We start from the raw sequence: 26,421 nt of genomic DNA on the forward strand, positions 1-26,421 counted from the left end.
CATTTGAAGAGAGCAATCTAAAGGGAACTTTAATACTTACAAGTCACGCTCGTGCAGCACACGGCGGCATCGCTCTCAACTTACCCTCTGCAATTAAGAGGCTGAACTCATATCCAGTGAAGTAACTGCACCCAGCGCCCCTGCATGAGACGCAGGATGGAGAGCCCAGCATTCACCTATTTAAGGTGAGCACAACAATCGACCGAGTACCACGGGGAGAGAGGGGCTTGGAACTTCTCCCAATCTTCCAGCCACTAATACCTTGATTTTCCACTTGCAGACACCTCACCCTTCAGGTCAAACTTTCGGCGAGAAAGGGGCCAAATCCGGGAGCCAAACGAATCCTACATCTGACATTGAAGACGGTTTCACCGCCCAGTCAAGACCCGCGCCTCCGAGGGAACCAGGCGAGTGTTACACATGAGGGACAGCAGCCCAAGGCCGGGGATATCACCCCCAGACTATCCTGGAGTTCTGGCTGGCCTGCGTTATACCTTCTCCCTCCGAGAAAGGATGGGGACCCTGCCGGGGCTCCCTGGGACTGCCGATGTGCTTGGAGATGGTAGACCCACATTGAAAACGGATGCCGAAGGCCAGGGACATCACATCCAAACGCCCTGGAGTTCTGGCTGGGCTGTGTTACTACTTTTCTCTCCTGGGAGGTATTGGCACATTGCCAGGGCTCCCTTGTGGGGAAAATCTGTACAACAGGGTAGCCAGAGCGCCAGACGGTTGGGGGCGATGCCTCTGGCCTTGGGCACCTGTCGCACATGTGGGTTCATCGTCCACAAGCCTAGCGGTTGTCCCAGGGAGCCCCGACAGGGCCCGCAGCCTTCGCCGGAGGGAAAAGCTGTAACGCAGCCAAGCCAGAGCTCGAGGGCAGCCGGGAGTGCTGTCCCCGGCCTTGGGCAACTGTCTCCAATGTCGGTCGACTGTCCCAAAATCCAGGGGCAGTCCCAGGGAGCCCTACAGGGTCACCATCCGTCCCCAGAGGGAAAAGCTGTAATGCAGCACAGCCAGAGCTCCAGGACAGCTGGGGGCACTGTCCCCAGCCTTTGGTGCCTGTGTCCCATGAGGGTCGAACCTCCACAAGTCTAGCTGTGGTCCCAGGGAGGCCAGGGAGGGTCCCGATCACTCCCCGGAGGGAAAGTAACTCCGCCGAGCCAGAGCTCTAGACGGCTGGGGGTGATGTCCCTGGCCTTGGGTGCCTGTCTCCCATGTGGGTTGACCAACCCCAAGCCCAGCAGCGGACCCTGGGAGCCCCGACAAGGTCCCCATCCCTCACTGGTGGGAAAAGCTTTAACGCAGACCAGCCAGAGGTCCAGGATGGCCGGGGCTGCTGCCCCTTGGCCGCCTGTCTCCGATGTGGGTTGACCGTCCCCTAGCCCAGCATCGGTCCCAGGGAGCCCGGGCAAGGTTCACATCCCTCCCAGGAGGGAATAACTGTAATGCAGCACAGCCAGAGCTCCAGGACGGCTGGGGGTGCTGCCTCAGCCATGGGTGCTTGTTTCCAATGTGGTCCCAGGTAGCCCTGGCAGGTTCCCCATCCATCCCCGAAAAGCAGTAACGCAGCCCAGCAAGAGCTCTGGGTCGGCTGGGGTTGCTGCTCCCAGCCTTGGTCGTCTGCCTTGCACGTGGGTGGGCTGCCCCTCAGACCAGCTGCGGTCATCGGGTGATCTGGCAGGGTCCCCATCACTCCCCAGAGGGAAAAGCTCCAATGCGGCATGGCCAGAGCTCCAGGACAGCCGGGGGTACCACCCCTGGCCTTGGACACTTGTCTCCCATATGTGGGTCGCCTGTCCCCAGGCCCAGCGGTATTCCCAGGGAGCACCGGCAGGGTCCCCATCCCTCCCCTGGAGGGAAAACCTGAACAGAGCCAGGCCAGAGCTCCAGGATGGTCAGGGGTGATGTTCCCATCCTTGGGCGCCTGTATCCCATGTGGGTCAACGATCCCCAAGTCCGGTGGCAGTCCCAGGGAGCCCTGGCAGGGTCACATCCCTCCCCGGAGGAAAAAGCTGTAACACGGCGTGGCCAGAGCTCCAAGACAGCCGTGGGTGCTACCCCGGCTTGGGCGCCTGTCTTCTGTGTGGGTCAACTGTCCCCAAACCCTGCGGCAGTCCCAGGGAGCCGCGGCCCCAGGGAGCCGCGGCAAGGTCTCTATCCCTCCTCAGAGGGAAAAGCTGTAATGCAGCCCAGCCAGAGATCCAGGACGGCTGATGGTGGCGTCTTCAGCCTTGGGCGCCCATGTGGGTCGACAGTCCTCAAGTCCAGCGCCAGTCCCTGGTAATCCTGGCAGGGTCACCATCTATCCCGGAAGGGAAAAGCTGTAACACGGCACAGCAAGAGCTCCACGACGGCTGGGGGTGCTGCCCCCTGGCCTTGGGTGCCTGTCTCCAATGTGGATGGACCATCCACAACTCCAAAAGCAGTACCAGGGAGCCCCGGCAGGGTCCCCATCCCTCCCCGAAGGGAAAAGCTGTAATGCAGCCCAGCCAGAGTTCCAGGACGGCTGGGGGTGGTGCCGCCGGCCTTGGGTACCTGTCTCCAATGTGGGTGGACTGTCCACAAGTCCAGCAGCAGCACCAGGGAGCCCCGGCAGGGTCACCATCCACCGCCAAAGTAAAAAGCGGAACCCCGGCACAGTCAAAACTCAAGGACGGCCAGGGGTGCAGCTCCAGTCCTTGGGTCCAGCTCCCGGCCTTGGGCACCCGTCTCCCATGTGGGTCGCCTGTCCCCAGTCTCAGCTGCATTCCCAGTGAGCCCCTGTAGGGTCCCCATCCCTCCCGGAGGAAATAAATGCAGCCCAGCAAGAGCTCTAGGACGACTGGGGGTGATGCCCCCGGCATTGGGTGCCTGCTTAGCAGATATGTCGACCAGTCCCCCCCTCCCCCCCCATCTCATAGGCGGTCATGAAATTTCCCAGCAGGGTAGCCATCCCTCCCTAGAGGGAAAAGCTGTAACGCGGCGTGGCCAGAGATCCAGGATGGTTGGGGACGCTGAGGCTCAGCGGTGGTCCCAGGGAGCCCCCACAGGGTCCCCATCCCTCCCCGGAGAGAAATATTCCACCGTAGCCCAGCCTGAGATCCAGAACGGCCGGATGTACTTCGACGGGTAATGGGCGAAACAGCCTCCCAGCCCCAAAATCTTTTCCCTGGTGGTTTAGTGCTCCTTACTGCTTCCTAGGGTTGGCAAAAGGGGGCCCAGACAATCAATGATGCCCCCGCAAAGAAGCAGAAAGGGTCTGCCCCTCCATGGGGGGACCCCCCCCCCCCCTAGTGTGCCTCTGGAAAAATTGCCTTATGTTGTTTTGCCTTCCTTGGGGGCAAATGGGTGCGAAACTGCGAAATGCCATCTGGTTGGCCTTTTCTGGAGGTGGGGGGCTGATTGGCCTGGGTCCCAGCCCAAGATCATATTCCTGGTGGCCAAGTGGTCCTTGCTGGTTTCCTTGTGCGGCACATGGACAGGCCCCCCCCAATGCCCAAGTATGATTTTTTTTATTTTGCTTTCCTTTCTTGGGGGGCAAATACGTGCAAAACAGCACCCATCTGCCCCCAAAGAAGCAAAACATAGTAGCATTGTTTTTAGGTTTTTTTTTCGGTGGGGGGCTGTTTGGCCTGGTTGGGAGGGGCACCCCCAAAATCAATTCCCTGGTGGCCCAGTGGGATTGCTGGTCGATTCAAATTCATGAATTTCTGCACAGTGGAGTATTAGAATTCATGGAATTCATTGGCTGGAGGGCATAGCCAACATAAAAGGACAGTGACGAGGGAAGAAGCATTCATGTGGTTTATAATGGGTAATATTTTGCTTTGGAGATGTTTTTAAGTATTCTTGCTTTGCTGTGCAGATATTATTGTATTCTGTGGGGAGAGTTCTACAGTGCTTGAATTATCATGTGGTTGCATATTTTCGACAGGCTAATGAGCACTTCACTGTGAAAGTTTTTTTAAAACTGTGCCTGAAAGCAAAATAATAAGTACACACAACATGACATGACATTCTTTTGTTGTGCGTGTAGTTAACAAGATGCCTTTATGGTTACACGTGGGATGATTTCATTTTTTTCTTCTTCAGGCTTTCATTTATAAGATCCTAAACCTCTACTTCAGTTTCTATGACCAATAAACAAATGAAACCCACTAGAAAATAATGTATTTACATTTCTCATGTGTAAAAAGGCAGCTCATGAGATCGAGTGACAGAGTGCACAAATCATTACCAAATATTCGCTGCTACTTTCAGCGCTCACCTGCGTTTTAGCGAAGGGCTGTTTTCCCCGTCAGAATCTTGAATGCTGCCTTCACTGTCATCTGATGTTCCAGAGCTTTGACAAGATTTAAAGCCAGGGGGCAATGCGGGCCCCGAAACTGCAAAAAACATTGAATAAATAAACATTATCGAGACAGTCATATCGACATACAATCCAAAGAATGAAAATATCTTTCGTATACTGACAAATGTCATTAAATGGTGCCCTTAAAAGCTGCCGAGTTTGCAAAAAGACAAGCAACTGTCCCTTTTCTAGCCATGTTGTTTTATGGTGTATACCCTTAATCCCATAAAAAGTATCGTATAATATTTAAGCATAAAACACAAAATGAGTTGTAACAAAACAACCGATCTGTAGCACTAGGTCATAAACGTTCAACATTTTAGTTGAAAAGGATTAGAACACACAAAGCAAGGATACGCTACGACAAATGGCCTTTTTACTTGATACGCCATCAATTCGTTTTAACTTAACGGTCTTGCAACTCACATGTCTATGGGAGGCTTGCACGTAGATTTTCAGTGTGCCGTACTACAATTTTGGGCAGCTCCTTCTCAGCCATAGTCTTTAGTATAATGAAATCTGACCAGTTCTAGAATGTAGTACTGGTGAAATAAATGTCACCTTTGGGGCAATATATATTCTCGTATACTGCGTTAATTTACCAATTTAATTCCAGTCTGTGAATATTTGGGGAGAGTGCTGTATGGTATTCAGGGTGTGAGTTCAAAAACCTATCTCACCACCAATGTTTCATTCATCAGTATTATCACTGGATAGTACAAGGTGCTTTATAAAAAAATAAAAACAATTGGTCACTTCACCAGCACATCTCTGCACTATTTTGGACCTTATTTATCTGTGATAAATGCCAGACAGCACTTCATGAGGCTTAGTCAATTTTACTCATAGGTGGTTCCTTACCATTCAACATTGGTATAAGCACTCCTACATGGGAAATTGTAATTGGTTATTTATAAGACGCTTAATACCGAGCGTTTTCCAAGCGCAGACCTGGGGAAATCGAACCTGTGTTGCTCAGCATCTTCTTGCTTCACAGGCGATCGTGCTGCCCCTCAGCTATCCTCGCGTGACAATTAATGTGCTATCACAGGCAACAATCATGCAGTGGCGAGTAGGCGACCAATGTAGCATTCTTTCAAGTGCGAATTCAAGTGTGTTTCATGAACATGCGCTGGCATAAACAAGAGTTTGATGACGCAAAAGTCCCACTGTGTAATTTTAGTATTTATTCAATGATCTTTTGATTAGTACTGTGATCACCGAAACGTGTTTCGACCAGTTCGGTCTTTTTCAAGGCACAGTGACTAATCTACATTCAATATGATATCAAAACGTAAAGTTCAATTTGACATTCATTTCAAACACCTGAACAAATTATATAAACAGAAAATTGTTTGTGTTGTATAATAAATACCATTCACAAATTGGATCTATAGTTCATCATGTCAATTAAAGGGATGACACGGAAAAAGATGTGAAATAAATTAAAACAAATAGAAAAGAAACAAAATTGAAGAACAGAAATAAATGATTAGGTATATGTAAGAGCCAATGTGACTTATTTGATTATAGTTTCTGTTAGTCCAATGAAATCAACAACCATGCCAGCTAAATAGAATGCCCCATGCCAAGTGCAATTATAAACATTTCGAAGATATATATGGTTAGGACTGAATTATATATCAGATTCAAGCAAAAGGTGGACCAGTGGATCACGATGACACAGATTATTCACCAATTACAAATTTTAATCAATAAACATAGCAAATAACTGTATGCATTGCTTAAAACAATTAACTCACACCATCAACGTATCTTTCATATTTCAGACATCCATTCTCAATCCCACACTTTCTCATTCACACATTCCTATATAAAACCAATTTGGCATTGTATACATTGTGTATTCATATTCTAATACTACACAGAAATGTCCATAGGTTGTAACAATCGTTTATGACAGAGTCCTTATAATCAGGTGTCGTATCTCATCTGGTTTTAATTTTCCCGATTGTTCATATAATCGTCGACACGTGTTTCGGTCCACATATAACAGAAATAACTGTCTCTCTTGTTTGAAGACCTTCTTCAGGACGTAGGGCAAAATATGGTTGGTCTGCCCTTTTTGGAATTGCATAAGACAATCTTAAAATCCCCACGTTTCAACTCTAGGGATAGCAAGTAGGTAGTTGGATTCAATCCTCCACTGGCATCAATAACCTTGTTAAGATCAATATCCACTTATTTCTGCGGTAAAATATTTTCTTTAGATGTCCTCAGACATTAGTAAGCGACCTCCGACTCCAAAACCCACATGCAGAGTGTTACTGTGTGAACTGAACAAATGCTGGTTAGTGTCCTCCAGCCTTAGTAGGATGCACACACCATCAATGGTATTTGCTTAGATCACTTTCCTCAGGAAAGTCTTGTTGCAGTACATCGCCAAGCATATCACAGACTCTAATTCTTCCATACCCTTTTATTAGAATTGATGGTGTGCGCAGCTTTCTACGAGCCATGCATCATACATAACTTACGTTTCAGCCTAAAATCCCCTACTCTACCCTATAATATGCACATTTAAAATGCTCAAGGTATATTTATACAATACAGAAACAATGTTTCGCTCTGCTTGGCATGATCCTTAGGAGCATAGCATAGCAGTAGTATAGCAAAGTTTTGCCTTAGGGAGACAGCAATGAAATTTTAACCATACAGGCTTAATATTGGTTCTAACACAAGGGCTTCCACATACACTATACAGTCCATAAACCCAAAATTCAGGCACCAACCAATCAACTATTGAGCAACTGGAAAACATACAATCCTGGGGTTACTGTTCTCCTCAAGGTGTCTATTTCAAACTTTGCCCACAAAATTTAGATCATAGCACAGACGTGCATTTTTAGCTGCTCTCTCGAATCTTCCAGGCTCTACGTATTGTAAGGGTGCAGAAGTAAGGCTCGGACACAATGGTGGCATGTTTTTAGGTATAAATATTTATTTATTGATAAACAGTTGGAATAATTGTCCTTACAGCCAAGAGGGGTTTACTTACCTCAAAGAAAAACGAGTGAAATTGTCAGGAAGTCCAAAACTCAAAGGTCTGTCGAACCGATCACTTGCCCTAACACTAATAATCTAAAGTAACTGTGCAAGGATGACCTCCAAGTAAAAAAGTGTTCTTCATGTCTTCAACCAACAGAAAAGTTCCCAGTCTCTCTGGTGATAAAAACGGATGTAGAACAATGTCCCAAAAAGACACCATTCCAATGCTAGGGATGTACTCCTTTCCCTTAGACTTCTTGTTTTATGCTAGTTCCTTTAGGGTTACTGTGGCCACTTTCCTCTTAGATAAAATGTCACTGGGCAATTCACAGGGTAATGTGTCTTGTGTTTGTGCTTGTTTGTGCTTCTTTATCCTAGCAACTTGGCATAGTTTGCTATCAAGCGTAGGATTCCTTCTTAAATGGAATATCACTTTCAGGGTTCAATACCCTCTTGCTCGCAAACCACTTAAGTGGGTGCGAGTCCCAGACTTGCAACACTTTACATGGCTTGGTTCACTCGCCTACAAAACCAGCGTTTTCTTTTTGACGGTCTCTCCTTCATTCATAGGGCAGAGGCACTCTTTTCCGCAGCCAACCTGGACCCATACTCATGGTGCACTGTATCGGTTTGGTTCACTCTCCTAGCAAACGTACAACTCTTCTAGCTTTGCCTCACTTGCATTTAGGGTCACAGACCCCCTTATTCTAGACCTTTTGTTTGGGTGCAGGTCCCAATGCTGTGTTTTGTCTGCTTGGTTCATTCTCCTGCCAAGTACACAACTCGTTCAGGGTTTCCAGACCCTCTTACTCTCTTATTTGGGTGTGGGTTCCATACTCAAACTGCTTTGTTGTGTCCTCTTGGTTCACTCTCCTGCCAAGTATACAACTCACTGAATACCAGACCTTCTGCTTCCAGCTTCATATCCATCCCGTTGCTTCCCCGGGCCTCTTGTCCGTCCCGGACACCCAGCTTACTTTTCTCCTTCTTTCTTACAGGCTACAGCTGTTCCCAGGCAGCTGCATCCCTCTGGCGCATCTCAGCTGTGCATTCTCTCCTTCCCACATTTCGATGGGGCCTGGGATGCCTGGATGACTCACTTGGTGGCAACCAGAGGAGTCCACTGATGGTGGACCATGTGCCGGTACTCCCCTTCCTCTCAACCCGGCTTCCCTTGCAGCGTTCGTCTGCTGCTTTTCTGCACGACTCCCGCTGTTCATCCTCAGAGGAACTCTCTCTCCCGTCTCAGTCCCAGCTGAGCTATTTTAAAAGTCCTGCGTGGTATTGTTGTTCTTCCTTAGACCAATCACTTGTGGTGAGAAACTAGACCGCTCTCTCTGCTTCTACAGAGTGTTCCTCAGACTCCCGGTCATCATCTTCTTCACAGTACCAGTTTCCAAATCACATGTACAACACTTTGTACTTTCTCTTCTCTATGGCCTGTTAAGTATGCTGGTTTGACTGACTTGCCAACAAAATACATTAACTAGGGTTGAAGAAGGGGTTGAGTGTTCTGGGGCGGGGTCATACTGTGTTCTCGGATGACAGTTGTCCCCAATCCCATAGACGGGTCCCTTCCCAATGTGATCCTCCCTCTGTGCACCACCCTTGCCCCATGACAAAGGTCTCCCCCTAGGGGAGAAGGGACGACATCCTCAGATTCATCACAGTATGTAAAGAGACAATGCCCAGGCTTATTAGGGGAGACTGCACACTTAATAAATAGTAGAGCACTGGAGGCACTATCTTTTATCCTTGAACGCGGGAACCAATGACCTTGTTTTCAGAGGCGCCTATGCAGGACAGAAAAAGAGAAAATGTTGCAGGTCCTCCACCACTGCTTGGCACATAGAACAATGTCCGTTAACCTCGTGCATTGCTCCTTTCACCAGGAGATTACTTACTAGTAGACAGATGAATCGTGCTCTAGTTGTGTTTTATAGTTGCTCCAGGCCAAATACTCTTTGATGGTGCCAGTGGCGAGGAGCATAAACACATATTTGCAGGTTTCCCAATCTCGTGTGTCTCTCTTGCTTCCCTCGTTATAACCTTTAGCCTATTTATGAAGTCTTGGCTCTCTAGGGAGTTGAATTGTGTCATGGAGTAGTTAAAATGGGTAATTGCATTAATTCATTTTAGCGTGTATTTTACATGTGTAAGCCCTTTAATGTTCTCTGCCCCTTTGTTACTGGCTAGATTTGACATAATGTATTGGGTAAACAATGCATTAGTGTTTGCACAAATTCAAATCCACAATAAGATGGCTTTTAAAGAGTTCATCCTGTATGAAACTCAAGCCCCAATTCATTCCATGTCGCATAGTTAGGGGCTGAACTGGGAAGAGCCACCAAATTCTTAAAGACTTTCTCCTCTTAGGACTGCCGAATGTTCAGAAAATCCCCAAACTGCTGCCCTAGATTTCACTACCCCAAGGGCACGTGCAGTGTAAATGGTCTTGATTATATTAAGAGGTTGTTGTTTATGTTGCTTTATGAAACGAGAAATACCCTCTTTAGACCGTTTCAGTCTTAGCACTTGCTGAGCAGTGTGGGCCTCTGCCGTAAAAGATTTTGAAAATCCTACCCCTAGGAATTTTGTACTCTGGGGATCGGTTTCAAATTACAGCACATAGTTGGGATTTTAATCTTCCTTTTCCCATACCAACATACCATGACCACTGTCTTGTAAGTCTAGTCCCTTCGTAAATATTGTATACTTATTAATCAAGGTTTGTAGGGCTCTTGGGTTTGAGCAATACATACCGAATCATCCGCATACAACAAAGCTGAAACAAGCTAATCGCCTTTTTTGGGACATCAGCATTACAAACTAGCAGTTCCTCCTGTAGTTTATTAATATATAGGGAAAACAACAATGGGGCTAATACACATCCTGACTGAATAGTGAACCAGGGTGTGCAGTGGCCATCAGTGCCAGAATTTACACAAGCCTCATTGTTAATGTGAGTTCCAAGTATGAGTAGAATGTTCTCTGGACAATTATCCCGATCGAAGGCGGTGCTTAGGTCCATAACCGCCAGATAAACGGGTTCCTTTTTTATGTACAAGGAGTGCACGATTACCAGAAAGATTTAACCCTTGTCCCAGCATTCCCAAGGATGGACGGAAGCTCAGTTGGGATGGAATTAGCAGCAACCAATTCCTCCATAATACGCAGCAGGCATCTTCCAAATATTTTGCAACTCTTGTTGAGAAGCGAAATCGTTTTATAGGCCTGGTGGCTGCATCGATTACCCGTTTTTAAAATTGGTATGATTATTGCTCCCCGCCAATTGTCAGGGATTATATTGGTCTTCAATATTGCATTAAAGAATATTGTTAAAAATGGTCCACATATTTTGATTAAATCCAGAAAATAAATCGATGGAATTCCATCCGCCCTGGGACAACTGTTGCATGCCTGTGACATAATGGTCCTTGGGACCCCGTTATAAGTAAGCAAAATATGCCCCCCCCCCATGTGATCTAGTCATGCTGACGTTATAACCCGTTAGGGGCCCTTGGTTGATTCTCCCACCCCATCCTTCTTGGACGCCCAGAGCTTTATAGAGTTCCTGAAAATGCTCAACCCACAGGTGGTCAAGGATCATTGTTTTCATGTTGCACAGCTGCTCATTATATAGGGGGCCCATATTCATTGCCTCCCAACATGGTTTAGAATTATACTCTAGGCGCCGATTCAGGCAGAGTTATCTAAATCTAGTTTCCTACTTTTGATAACACATTTATAATGGGCTGTAGCAGATACTTGCCCTTTGATGCGTCCCCACTTTTTAATAGGCTTAATAAATCCCTTTTAGCCCGTCTACAGTGTTCTTCTACCCACCCCCTTTTCTTTCTTAAATTTCCGCTGAACAGAGCATGAAACGTTAAATGCTTTGAGTAGACTAGGTAAACGTTTTATATATGTTTATGGAATTACCTGGGCATATGATAGCAGTGCCTGACAAATGCCCATCTAAAACCTACACACAAGTCAAAACTGTTGGCTTTGTCATTGATTGTTTTTAACAGGAATTTGGTGCATGGCACAGATATAAAATCAAGTAGCAGAAGGTACACTTGTTGAAGCCAATACATCAGGGACCGGGGGGGGGAATTCTCATGCCTGAGTGTACCCTTTTGTATTCACAGATTAGAAAACTCAGGTTGTTCTACTCTGTAGGGGATATTTGGGATTTTTTTTTTTTTATGTATTTGAAGTTAAGGTTCGCCCTTATGTGAAGTACCCAGGATTTCTTTAAAACTGCTTCATAGATGAAAAAACTTTATTTTGTTTCTCTATCCACAGGGTATAAAAACGAGAGAAAAGAAGATGCACATATATGTATTTCTGTTGGATACTAGGCTTTTTTGTCTTGAGACATAGTATCAGGTGGTTTCAAAGTTTTTGAAAAACAGTTCTCCACGTCTTTTCTGTACTGGTCTTTTTCAGTATTTCTCCAGAATCCAGTTAAAGATTTGAATGCTTCCCATCTTATTTTGGAGAATCATAAACCAAAAACACCCACCGAGTTTCAAACAAGATTTTTGACTCGTCTGGGTTGTTTTAGGTAAAAAAAGCCGCAAAATGCCTACCGGTTTCAGTGGCACTATCAAGTAGAAGCCACATTCATCAGGGCTGGGCAGACACTCAGGATAGGATGTGTCAACAAGAGAGGTTGCTGATTGAGAAGTGGATTTTGATAGGAGATCCGGCCTGCAGGTGGAGGGGGACAAAAAAGGGAGGGGAGACAAGGAAAGGTAGACAAAGCACCATTATAAATAATTATGAGGTTCACAATGGAATTCTTCGAAGGTACTGTCGTCCCGTGTTCTCTGACTCAGTTTTACCCAGTAGTGGGGGTCCCCAGAAAAATCTGTGTGGTCAGGGAAGGTAGGTTGATAAGTTCCCGAAGGAGCATGAAAAGGTTGTCATGCTCTGGATTCTGAAAGGAGAGGTAGTACTTTAGTCTCATGTCGGAGGGGGCGAAAGGTACGTGATTGCTTTTCAAAGTAAATTAAAATAGAAAGTGTTCAAATGCTAGGGTCAGATCAAACTGAGGTGACCCACGGCAGGTAAAATCAAGGAGCCTCAGCAACAGATCCAAATGTTGGGGTCATAAGGGAAATGCAGGGGGAGGGGGGGGGGGGAATTCAATGCTGCTAGCAAAAATGACACCCTCCGTATATATGATGTAAAATTTCATAACAAAGATTCCCAGGCTTAGTAATATTGTGAAGTTTTCGAAACCAGCACTGATTCATGCTTAGACCGAGAGGTCTGGAAGTGGTTGGATACTCATGGCAAAGTACCCCGAGTCCGGGGGGTGGAGTGAGCGTGCCGGCGCTGCGCCGCCTGTTATTCTATATGGCGCATCCGGGCTGAGCTTACCTCCTATGCTCATGTCAGGATCCCATAGGGCCGGCTCGCGAGCAATGCCGTCCTGTGCTCGATAGCTGGTGTCTGTACGTGTAAATGCGTCCGGCCGGGATTGATGATGGTGTTTTCTATCCGTCAGGAATGCGACAATCACAGAAATAACAATCTGCAATTAAGCCATTAACTCTCCGAAGACTGCTCAGAAATAACAATGGCGAACCAAGCTTCGACGATGCGATTTGATAGTACTAGCTCAAGGAGATGCCAAGAGGATGCGTTTTGGGAGGGAGCCCAGGTAGTGGGTGGGAATGGACATGGTGATTAGCATGGCCACGGGCAGACAATGAGTGGTTAAATAATCAAACAACACTGTGACACAATGCCATCAGTTAGGGTGGGAAGCCCGAGTCATTTTGATTTGTAATAATACAATTATATGGCTAATTCTGTTTCTAGCAGCGAGATCTGGAAATTATACCCAAAAAGCCTAATGCATGCATGTACCTTGCTGTGGTGTGTCCCTCCCTTGAAATCCCCAGCAGGGCAGGTTCAAAGGTCACAGGTGCATTCCTGAACACAGCTGTTGAAATCCAAAGTTCCAACAGACAGGTTGTTTTAATTATATGGACCTCTTGTTCAAAACTTCAGAATTGTATACCTGTGACAGGCTCAGGGCCCTGACCCTGTCACAGGACCTGACCCTGTCAAGAGGGAATGGAGACCACTCCCAACCTGGAGTGGGAGGCTTACTAGGTTTTCATCAGACCCAGTCCCACCCCAGAGGCAGGGTGTGGGAGTTTGAAGGGCTCCAGTCCCTGTCACTTCTACTTGTGCCTGCCTGCATGAAATGAGTACAAACGTTTATTTCCCCATGCCTGTAGTGCACAATCCTGACCAGTTTCTTTCTTGTCACTAGGTGTTCAAGCTCCATCATGCCTAGCGGTGGAAGCCTGGGTGAGCTGTATGACCGGGAGAGACAGAAGGGAGCGCTTGTGAGTCAGAACAACCCATACAGAGAACCAGCAGATTACTGAGACAGAGGGCCGTAACACCAACTCAGTGGATAGGCAGTACGGGACCCACCGCATTCCAGCAATATCAGCGCACCAGCCAAATCAGACAACACTCATCTTACCTGGAAAAGGGCAACTGAGCATCCCCCCCTGGTAAACTGGCATAGTTAATGAGCCAGAGAACCCTAATATGAAATGGGACGAGGAGTGTGATCACAGCAGGCCACCATTTTCTAAAGTAAGCAGACCCCCATATGTGAAAGTGGCAGGGATCAAGACCCCTTTTTGTGTGTTCCCATCTGCAACACCCCCCCGAACCCCCTCTCAGGAAAGGAAAGTCAACCGTTGTCCCGGGGAACCAGGTGAGGGAGAGAGCCAATGAGGGAAAGAGGAGGATAAAAAGGAGCACAGGAAGCAGGAAGATGTGGGTTATTTGGGTGAGGTCAAGGACCAAGAGGAGGGAGCACAGTGTAGAATAGTGTAGAGGAAAATTGCTGAAGGAGTGTGCAAGGTGAGGTATTGGTTAGCGGGAGAAAGTGTTAGTTGTTGCGCGAGTGGGGCTAATAGAGGGTGAATAGGGAGGGAATGAGGCAGTGACTGGGGAAGTGAAAGGAGAGGGACTCTGGGAAGAGGCGTGGGTGGAGTGTAGAGTAAAAATACTGCAACAAGGGGAGAGTAGTATTAATAGTGCCGAGAGGGGGGTAGCAGTGGTAAAGAGCAGAGGAGTAGGACCAAAGAGAACATCAGAGGCACATAATGTAAGAAGGGGAGAGAGTAAAGTGGGAGGTAGAAGGGGAGGAGTATACAAAAGGGAGACGCAGGATAGAACATCAGGGCAAGGAGTGCAAAGGCGTGAAGAAGAAGGACCAAGTGGGCCCAGAGTTTCTCAAAGGCACCCACCTTTACATTGCACTGAACTGGGGACCTAGGTTAGGGACCACCTATATTGTCCACAGACGGAAATAGTTAGAAAGGGCCTTTGACCATAAGAACCATCCAGACAGAATCTTAGTCAGTAGGGGTTACCGATCTCTAGAGACTATACTAGGGTTGAGGGAAACTAGGGAGTGAATGGCCCGCACTAGACAAGAGAGAGAACAGCCCTTAGTGAGCCCCTTTAAGAGTTTTCAAAAGAACAACCTTGAACTGTCTTCAAGAATTTGTGTGTTCTTGAGGCCATCTGTGTCATCTCAACGGTCTGGTGGCAGTTGTTAAAAACGGAATATAAGCCATGTCTAGGTCTATTGTCAGCTTGGTGGACACCGGCTCATTCATGACTGTGCCTGGTGTGCTTTAAACGGTCTGGGCGTACCCACAACAACTATGTTGGATACAGTCCAGGAAGCCCCCCCCCCTTTGATCTTCATGAGAAGGGTGGTCATCTTTCACCAGAGAACAGGAACACACCATGGGGGAGGTTCCCTGGGAACCAGTGCTTCAAAGACAGCCCTGGCATTAAATAGCATGTATAAGATGTGTTAACTGGGCAAATCTAGTTCAGGAAAATGTTCCACCCCAAATCAGGTGTGCACATTTTTATTTATTTAACAAGGTTCTTTCTATGAACCTGGGACACTCCAGTTTAACAGTGCTGATTCTCTACAACCCACCCCCAACCCCTGTCAGAACAAGAATCATGCAGGTCTGCAAAGAAGGACTATTTAATAAAAATCCAAACTAATCAAATCAACTAGAAATATCCATCTTTACCATTCTCCATGAAATCCTGATGTCAATGATTACTACAACGATGAATGATTAATACACTAGTCAATTCAATAATTAAAGCTGCATTTACCTTTTTTTTTAAAGCACACACATCACCACATGTACATTTGGTTTACCCGGAGTGCACATTCACCATGGGTTGAACAGTGAATGAGGGTTCGGGGCAAAGCTTTAAATTGTATAGAAAACAAAATCACAACATCCCGGCCGCTCAAAGTCTCTCCATTTTTCATGTGTTGAAAATAAACACCTACTTTTAACTAAATGAATATGTCAGTATTTCAAACAGCATTTCAGAAAACTCCATTTAAAAACGGCTATTTGACGTTCCTGCATGCAAGTCGCTTGCAAAAAGCAAAATGTCTATTTAACATGAATAGTTCCTAGATTCTCTTCAATGGTGTTTCTATTACATTAATGTGTAGGAAGTGTACATTTCTCATTTTTCAATGGGCATTTTAAAGTGAGAAAAACAGGTGACAGTTAAAAACCCTTTCTGTGGCGGTCGTGGCCTGGAGCACCAGCGATGTGGTCGCTCCTCTGATGGCCTCCGTGAAGAGCCCGCTAAGATATTAAACCTGGCGGGGTTCCGTTGCCCCAAATTTTAACTGCCCGCCTCTAATGTGGCACGAGACCCTGGGGCAGCCTTTGATGTGTAATTGAGGGTCACAGGGTGTCATAAACCTACCACTACTCCGACATGATGGCTGACCTGCGCTCGTCTCTGCCCCCCCCGCTCAGATCCCACAGAGCTAGTTCAAGACCACCAAACCCTGAGATTTGTTTCCCTCAATGTCAGAGGGTTGAATGCTCCTGCTAAGTGCAAATCTAAACTACAAAAACGCCAAGATGAGGAGGCTGCAGTGGCTTTACTTTATTATAAGAAACACATCTGCTCCCAGCGGATTTTGGGCGATTTCGCGCCAGACCTTTCCCTCTTCAATTCTTTGCATCGAGCAACTCCAAGAAAGGGAGAACAGCAATTCTCTACGCTAAGGGGCTGAATCCCCAGATTCTGGACACGAAACTCTGCCCCGAGGGCCGATATGTGGCGGTCAAATGCCTGCTACTGGGTGAACTGTACACATTCATATCAGTCTACGCCCCTAATTCTGGACAAACAGCTTTCTAAGACTCACTGGGCGATGCTCTCTCTTCCTTCGCTGAAGGTCAGACTGTAATTGGAGGAGACTTCAATGGGGTTCCTGACCCTACAAAGGACAGATCGCATCCCCGCTCCTCTGGGGACTTCACCCTTGCGCTTAGCCTCCTACGTCTATTCAGGACCTTAGAGGTGGTTGATGCATGGCGAGTACTGCACCCCTCAGAGAAGGACTTTTCCTTTTACTCTTATGTTCATAGAATCTTCTCAAGGATGGACCTCCTCCCAACATCCCTCCAGATGCTAGCATACACCAATAGTGCGACCATAGGATCAAGGATTCTATCCGATCATGCCCCAATGACATTGGAGACCCGGGCACGGCAGACAACTCCTACCTCCCTACGTAGATGGACCCTGTATGATCCAATGCTCAATGAGATGCAGCTGAGATACTCCATTGCAAAGTTAAACATTTCTTCAGGGAAAACCCAAACGACGATACCTCACCGGCAAACACCTGGGACGCCATGAAGGCAGTGGTTCGGGGAGAACTGATCGCGCAGGGAGCTTCATTTCACAAGAATAGATGACAAGTCCGCCAGATTCCTGAGGAGGAACTCCGAGATGCAGAGAAAACCCACAAGGGAAAAGGCTGGTCCCCAAAAACACAGCGAGCCATCCGCATTGCACGAAAGAAACTTGAAGCCCACTATGCCGAACATACGGCACAACTGCTGACCAAAACCAAACAATTCTATTACGCAAAGAACAACAAAGCGAACAAGCTACTGGTAGCCAAATTAGCAAAAACAAGGAGGAACAACACCATTGTAGGGCTACGTGACCAACAGGGTACAATACACTATGCTGAACAAGAAAAGCAGCAGCTGGCAGTGAACCACTTGACACAGGTTATGACCGACCCGCCACGAGACCCGAGGGAACAGAAGGACTATCTGCGGAAAGCGGCACTCCCCCCAGCTGAAGGTCTCCAGCCGGGACAGCCTGGACGCTCCAGTCACAGGCGAGTAGGTTGAAGAGGCCATGAAATCTCTTAAATCCCGAGCTCCAGGCCCCGATGGATACTCTGCCAGAGTTTACAAACTCTTTAGACCACAACTGATCAACCCTCTGGTGGCGCTTTTCAACTCCTTCAGAGGAGCTGGCAGTGTAACCCCCATCTATGCAGGAGTCAATCACTGTCCTCTTACCTAAACCAGGGAGGGACCCAAGAGACCCTGCCTTTTACAGACCTATTGCTTTATTAAACATTGAAGCCAATATTTACTCTAAAATCCTTGCTATCCGACTATCTCAGATCTTGCCAGAGATCATTCATGCAGACCAGGCAGGCTTTATTAAAAACAGATCAGCAGGGGACAACATCCGAAGAGCTCTGGACCTGGTAGACCTAGTCTCCCGGAAATTAGTATTGATGGCCCTCGACGCCACCAAAGCGTTCAACAGGGTAGATTGGGCCTTCATGTGCCACACCTTGGAGGTCTTCGAATTTGGCCCAGCATTCCACGCCATGGTTTCAGCTAATTATAAATCTCCAAAGACCCTCCTTAGAATTAATGGCTCCCTATCCGCCTGACCTGCGGGACCAGGCAGGGATGCCCACTATCCCCGCTTCTATTTGCATTAACCATGGAACCTTTTGCCCAGAAAAGCAGATTGTTTAACAGTATCAAGGGCCTCCAGGTCGCCCCCGCACCCCCCCCAAACACAAAAATCGCCCTATATGCAGATGACGTCTTGCTGACCATTTCTGAACCTTGTTTCTCACTGGAGCATGCCCTCTCTGAAATAGATAGCTACGGGAGGGTCACAGGCTTCTCTATCAATGTTGACAAATCCGTAGCCCTGGGGATTGGACTATCTGCAGACGAACGGGATTCCCTAAGCCCGCTATGCCCCATTCAATGGAAAGTTAAGACTATCCCTTACCTGGGGGTATAAGTTCCTGCAAACCCGAAGAAAATATATCACACAAACTTCCCCACCCTCTTTAAAGAGCTGGCAGTTGACCTGAAACAATGGGCATCCCAGGAAATCTCCCTAATGGGCCATATTACTGCCTGTAAAATGAACCTTCTGCCTAGATTTTTATATCCTTGCTCGTCCCTCCCGGTAGCAATCCCGTTGCCCGCCATTTGCAGCCTTCAAGGGACGATGCTCCAGTTTATTTGGAAGGGGAAAAGGGCTAGGATTCCCCAAAAGACAATGCTGGGTGACTCAAGGCTGGGTGTACTGGGAGTCGCGGACTTGCAGAGCTATCAGGTGGCAGCACAGCTAGCACACACCCAAGCGTGGCATTTAATTACTAATCGCCCCCTGGGTAGAGCTGGAACAGTCTTGCTTGCCTCTTCCCCAGCGCTTCCTGCCCCACGTCCCACCCCCGCTGTGGCGGCAATGGGAAGGCTTGCTATCTGCCACTAAACACACGGTGGACATGTGGGACTGGGCCCGGAGGCGCAAAGGGATCCCGAGAGGTCTGGGCCCCTTCTCCCTGGTGTTCTATAACCCGGCCTTCTCGTCCGGTACAAACCCTCAGAATTTTAAAAACTGGATTGCAGGGGGCCTGGAAACGCTGAGGCAGCTGTTCGAAGGAGACCTATCCCGCACGTTTGAACAGTGCAAGGAGACTTTTCAGCTTCAGGAAAGGGATAGATTCTCCTATATTGAACTTCGCCATTGGTGCTCTCCCCCCCAAACTCTTCAGTCTTTAGGAGGCTACACGAACTCTAACCCCCCCCCCATTCGAATTGACCCTTGAACTCCGACCCGGGGGAAAATCTCCACCTTATATAAACCTTTTCTGGGAGATTTCCTCACTACAAAAACCTGATGTATGGCACAATGGGAGGCAGACCTAGGGCACCCCATTGAGGACCAATCCTGGGTAGACATTTGGACCCGTACCCACTCATCATCCTTTTGTGTCACCAACAGGGAATGTGCCTATAAAATCCTGTTGCGCTGGTACTACCCCCCCCCCCCTCAGACTTCACCACATGAACCAAGCTCTTAATCCTGCTTGTTGGAGACTTTGTGGCCAACCAGGCTCCTTCTTCCACATGTGGTGGGCATGCCCTAAGGCACAACAGTACTGGAAACAATGCCTGGCCACCATCGAGGTTACCCAGATGGCCCTTCCTTTAGAACCTGAGCCCATCCTGAGCGGGGTGCCTCCACCACTTCCAGAACATATAGGACCCAATATTAGACTATGACCAGAGGTTTCCTGCCCTGACCTATAGGAGAGCCCTGGGTGACGGGGCAACCCCCCGGGGCGAACAGAGTAGATGGAGCAGAAGACATAACTGACCGAAAAAAAGGCTGGCCCTGGCTAGCGGTCGGGGGGGGGGGATGGGATGTATGCCATGTTGGACAATGCAGTAATATGTAATGTACTTTGCACCACCCTGCTTTGATTTAAAATGAACACATGTTAAAAAATAAAAAAAAAAAAACGTTGTTTTTCCTTGCTTGGTTCAGCAGTAACAGGACTCTGCTCGGTGATATAACCACATAATACTTCAATCTCATTACAAGGCATAAATTAGTTTTCAAAAGTTGATTAGTGGATTTTGCCAATTAGTAGGTTGTTGATAAGCAAACAAACCCATTTGATTAGCAATGTTTTACTAATATTTTTAATGTCACCCAATGTTATTTGTTCCCAAGACATAAAATGAGCAGCAATTCCACATTTTTGTGTACCAGTTAAGACGTTTGTGAGAGGAGTCAAGCCTTGCAAATTGTTTCAAATTCTGCTAGACCTGTAGGTCGAGTTACTTGGTTTACCTACTCAACCTAAGAGAAATGCATTTTACCATGTCAACGGATGAAAAAAATATATAAATGCACTTTCTGTAAAATGGTGCAGATCACCACAAACCCACTTTGTGTGGCACACTGCTGCCACCCAGAGACCCGCCATGCACAGTGAAACTTATTTGACATTTACTGCAAACAAAGTAAATGCTAAATAAAGGTTTCAAATATCCCTGGCAAACGGTACTCACCCTAAATAAAATCTACTCTACTATGCAAGTGGGCGAGTAGACTGAGCCGTGGATGAGCGTCTGTAAAATGTAAAAGGTTAGCTGCATGAATGGACACATATAGGTATGATAAAAAAGGTTCCAAAAACCGTTTGGCCAGCTCTCTTCCACAGGTGCAAATATAGAATAAAATCATAGAGCAAAGCAAGCGCTAGAGGCTAACTACAGTGTATGGTATTACAATAGTTCTGTAGATGTACAGACTGGATGTATTGATTACTACTTTACATTAACATCTAGTTAGCTTTGTGAATTCAATATGTAAGAGGTGTGACGAATCATGGGATTGTGTCACTTCTCCCCATGGGGTAACCCTTCCCTGTGAGGCTATGGAGGTGAGACCGCTACCTGATAATTCCCCTAGGGGTGGTAAGAAGCAGGAGGACTTCACAGGAAGGCATTTCCCTCATAGGGATGAGAACTCCCGTTCCATGACGGAACTACTTAACCCGTGTGCCCTTGAGATCTCCACAAACCCCACCTAACCAAACAGTGCTACTGTTATTTATTGTAGCACCCCCTCTTGTACTCAGAGACTGACCAAAACATGACCAGGAAAAGACAAGTGGTGACTGACTCAGAAAGCGGGGATGAACAGAGGTAGCCCCCCCCCCCCCCGAGAGGCAGACGATTGGTGAACACAATAAAGCACCCTCTAAAATAGGATCAGTGGATCCCTGTCCCTCACAAAGGCCCAAAGTTACTTCTCCTGTTCACACGACCAAAGTAACACAGGCTAATAAGAGAGAGCTCCAACACAAGAGCACACACAACTGATTCATAACCCGGGAACGAAAAAAAGCTGAAACCTAAATAACCAAGGCACCTTGGGGGGACACAGAGTCCTGCACACGCAGCTACAAAAGAAATGGAGACTACTCAAAGGACTAGAGGATCCAACAAGAGATCCAAACGTAATTTTACAATGAATTTGTAAAGAATTTTGTACTTACATGACGACCTAATCATCAACAGAGCTAACATCTTGAGGCTGTTTCATAGTGTCCCTGAATTAACCTCAATCCGCTCTAAGGACATTGACTTGAATGACTTCCCAGATGAACGGAGGAACAATAAGGTGGTCTTGCACCTCATCTCAAAAGGAAACAAACAACTGCTTGTTAGGGAAATCCCTCAATTGACTATTGTGGGATTTACTCTAAGAGACACTAGTCTACTAAAGAAAATTGAGAAATCAAATGATCAAATAAGATCTGTGCTGAAAAATACCCACCAGACACTGACTTCATTAGCTAGTGAGGACAGAAATAACTCATTGCCACCTCTAAAGAACCAGAGGTTCTCTGTGAAAAACTCTTACCAAAACACTACTAGCAAATCCTTCCAAGCTACACAAGGTAAGGAACAAGACGACCAATGGGAGTGGCTCGCTAGTGCCCTGGCAACTAACTCCTAATGTCCAGAGAACGGGGATCTTGTGTCATCAAAAGATCTTACCCTTGTTTGTTGGAACACTAGGGGTTTCAGACACTTGTCTGGAGAAGGATTCTCGTCATCCGAAACTGTTGATACAGTATGCATGCAGGAAACATGGTTAAGAGAAACCCCTATACTCCAGGGCTTTACGTCACATTTAAACCCAGCTTCTAAGGGCCAGAAGGGGTGCCCTATGGCGTGCTTATTATTCTTATTAAACAACAATAGCAGCATAAAGGCCACTTGGGTGAAAACGTGTCTCCCTTCATCCAAATTGTCCTGCTCGACAGAAAAATCCCAGAAGGTAACATCTCAGTAGGCTAGCTTATTTGCAACCTCTATTGGAATTCGACCTCCGAGTATGCAAAGCACTTCACTGAACAAGTGAAAAATAAAATGGGCGGTGCAATAGTCAAAAGGCCAGCCTTGAAAGTAATTGTCCGTTGAGATTTGAACATCCACTGCTTCAATCAGGACCTAGCTCTAGTCGCAAATGTTATGGCGCACTCAGACGAAGCGACTCTACGTGGATGGAACAGCAGAAAGGAACTTGGAATGAGAAACCTCGAAATCCTGAATGGCTGTACGACGGGGGACAACCCACCTAAAGTGACTTGGAAGAGAGGCCTTGAGGGTCAGATTATTTTTTTTTCCTTTTTTTTTTCCAAACTTTATTTCTTATTTTCAACAAGAAAGAAACATATCAAGTACAAAGCAAATGTTACTAGGCCAACAGGCTATCATCCAGGTAACAACATAAACATGAATCAAAGAAAACAATAAACCTCGAAATGCATATTAACCGCAGCACATTTAAAAACGTAGCCATGAGCGGTGGCCTGACATTCCAAATAGAGGGTCAGATTCTTGATTACCTTTTTGTTTCAGAAAACTACAAACCTTACATAAAGACCCTAGTGGTTGAACCCACTACCACGAGTGACCATAACATCTTAAAACTGCAAATAGGTCCTCAGTCAAACAACCCTCTGCCAAAGCTCAAAGACTTAACAGTACATCCTGGCAGAAATAGGCTGAAACCGACCACAAGCAATATCATTGCCTTGAGAGAGGCTCTTAATTCACCTTCTTTGAGGAAATATTTCGACTACCCTAGACACCTGCGTTTATACACGGAAAAACGCAACACAGGCAAGTTACCTGGCTTTCATCACAGGCACAAATTTGATGCTGAAACATCTGAAAGGAAGAAACAGCTGAATAAACTAAAAAGAGATTGAAAAAAAGATCTTTGCGATAACCATTGACGACTGGAAAAGGGGCAGAATAAGCTATAAAAAATGGCTAAAACACCACAAGCACATCACAATCCAGAAGGATGCTGAGCACATGCTACAGCTAGTAGCCACCAAAAACTCTGGAAAGATGTGGAAAATCCTTAATGCTATGGCAGCACCCCAACAATCCCTCCTAGCTGATCCAATTGCTGCGGGAGATTGGATTATTCACTTCAGTGCCCTTTTCTGAATCTTGTCCAGATGGATGCCATGGTGCATCTTCTTCTTGGTCTTTTGAAACAGCTAGGGAAGACATCTTGGACCCAATTAAAACTTCGAGTTCCACCAGAGCTGGAGGCCCCGATGGCCTAACAAACATGACCCTGAAGAGGAATCCTGAAGAATGGGCATCATTCATGTTTGACTTGTTCATTACCAGCTTCCTGGAGGTCATCAATCGTAGTTCCCAACTTCAAGAAGGGTGTCAGGATTAGGGGTTGGCAGGGACAGAAGCGACGCCAGAAACTGAATGAGTAGTTAAAACTACATTTCCCAGGAGCCTTTGGGGAGATTGGTAGTTCTCCGCCGTGCACGAGTGTGGCCAGCTAAGTGTGATTAGGAACAGTTTATTAAGGCCACATGGCGCACGGCAGGTGTGGCTTATTGTGGGTGTGTGCAGAGCTCCATGCCGGAGTGAATTTGTGAAGCAGCAGAGGCGACGGCGGGAGGAAACCATGTGGTTCGCATTACAGACAAGACTGCAGCTGTGAAGTGCCATCTCATCCAGCATCCGGGAAGGCTTCCGAGCCTCCTGGGCTTAACATAAGTGCCCAATGTGTATTTTGTCAAGCTTGAATGAGCATTTCTTTTTACACACACAAACAGTTGGTTGACGAGGGCGGGGGTGCAGAGGGGCGGCGCTGCACTCCACAGGTCCGCTAATGTACATGAATTACTGCTGCATTGTATACAGACTTTTTTTGGGGCTATTCCTTGTTATGTACTGCATTTCTAAGGACATTTAGACACAAGGTCTCTCTCAATGGGCATTAAGGGTTCTGTGGAAAGGAAGAATTATGGCTCTAAAAGACTATGGCCTGTAGAGGGAAATGATTATAAGAAGCATATTTCCACGTGTATATGTTCTTTCATGTCATTGTGATCAGTGTTGCTATCTGCTAGCCCGAGTGGGCCATGTGTTATGTCATTCATAAGGGGGAGCTCACCCAACTGTATGTGCCATACTGCTTGCTTTATGTAGTGTTTATGTCAATGTGTGACTGTGGTACATGTATCAAGATGTGCTAATGAGGTCTCAAGGGATTTAGAATGTATGTCATAATTAGGAACAAGGCAGGTTTAGGAGAATACTAGGAATTAAGTAGTGTAGGGTTTTTCCTGTTACTTCCCCCGACCTATCCACACTATGGTTCCCTTAAACCTCTTTCAGGTTTCCCTAAATATTCCCCACCCTGTCCACAACCTCTTCCTAACCCTCTTCCCCCCCACTGGCTGCCACGTGGTGTCCTGTTCACTCTACCAGGCACCTGTGCCAACCACGGTGGGAGGGTCGACTTCATTCAGCTTCTGTGGTTCGGGGGAGAGTGTCGACTGCTCCTCCCCTTTTGTTGTGTATCTTGACAAGGGGCGATAGGTCACTACCAGGAAATTATAGGCCTATCGCCCTTCTCGATGTTATTGTCAAAATATTTGCAGCCCTGGTCTTGAAGCATCTAAACACGTGGTTACGGGAAACCAAACATCGAGATCCATGGCAATCTGGCTTTGAAAAGGGCATCAGAACATCTCTGAATCGGTTTCTTTTAAATCTGCTGAAAATACTATCTACACAAAAAAAAGTAAGAAACTGTACCTGGCGTCAGTGGATTCATCAACGGCCTTTATCTGTGTAAATTGCCTAACTCGATGGAACAAACTAGCCACTTGGGACTGCCGCAAAGACATCTTAGAACCCATAAGAAGCCTCTATACCTCAACTACTTTTCGCATAAGATTGAACAAAGAGAGGGACCTAACTGAAGCAATATCTACTACAACCGGCCTAAAAGAAGGTCGTCGTCTAGCACCTGCAATCTTTAACCTATACACAGCCGATATGGAGGAGTCATTCACAGGTATAAGATATTTCCCTCCCAGCATTGCAGGAATACAGGTAAATCTACTACAATATGCAGACAATGTCATAATTATGGATGAAACCCCGGTCGGTCTGCAGATGCAATTAGACGCTTTAGCCAAGTACCTGGCAGCAAATTACTTGAGGATTAATCCATCAAAGTCGAGTTTCCTGATTTTTGGGAGGAAAGCTGGGTGGCAGGCTAAAGGATGCAATTGGTTCACTGAAGGAGTTAAAATACCATTGATAACCTGGGTGACTTACCTGGGAGTATCAATTAATGACAGTTCGGTTGACATTCATCATGAGGTGGAGCTGAGAAGGAAGATGGCGAAGATCATCAAACCAAGATATGGAAACTTCTCGCTCACAACGGTCATCTTCTATCATGCAAAGGTAACTCCTATGTTGACATACGATTCAGAGAGCTCTCTATCATTGCCTTGGAAAATCTGGCCCGTTCAAGAGGGCTTATTCTGGAGATATGACTTATCGTTGCCAAAATTCACTCCTGTGGCAATTATTAGAAGATGGCTGGGTTTGACATCGCTATATGCACAACAGTTTGGAAAAGCCTCTGCTTTTACCAATTCATTAATAGAAAATCCGGAGAACATGAAGCGGGCACTTTTTGACCAGGATTGGATCAACACATTGGATGCAATAACAAGAGTACAAGTTGTATGGCAAATGCTGCACAGACATCAGAAAGCGAGGAACAAATCTGCATTGCCTAATAAAATTTCCATCGGACTGGGCTTCGCTCCAAATTTAAGAATGTGTTTAAACCTGCTCCCGACAAAGGCGACACTTGAGGTCAGGAAACCAGAAGTCTCTAGGAATTCATTGTAGACTGTTGTCATCCTTTGGAATCTCTCCAACACTTGATCATGAACTGTCCGTGGATCAAGGACGAAAGATCAAACCTGGTGATCTTATTCTGAATACAGCACACTAACAGAGAGAGAA

The 26,421-nt window shown here is 46.6% G+C and overlaps 1 protein-coding gene across 1 annotated transcript in view; it reads right to left on the minus strand.

Annotated features, from left to right (window-relative positions):
* Positions 1-26,421, minus strand: part of GPALPP1 (GPALPP motifs containing 1) — a 336,780-nt gene that overhangs the window by 282,568 nt on the left and 27,791 nt on the right. Inside the window, exon 2 of the mRNA XM_069640253.1 lies at positions 4,250-4,367. Within this exon, the coding sequence (XP_069496354.1) occupies positions 4,250-4,367 (118 nt within the window). The remainder of the gene's footprint in view (positions 1-4,249; positions 4,368-26,421) is intronic.

This window comes from Ambystoma mexicanum, chromosome 7q (genome assembly GCF_040938575.1).
Source record: "Ambystoma mexicanum isolate Mex_15411 chromosome 7q, UKY_AmexF1_1, whole genome shotgun sequence".
Lineage (NCBI taxonomy): Eukaryota > Metazoa > Chordata > Amphibia > Caudata > Ambystomatidae > Ambystoma > Ambystoma mexicanum.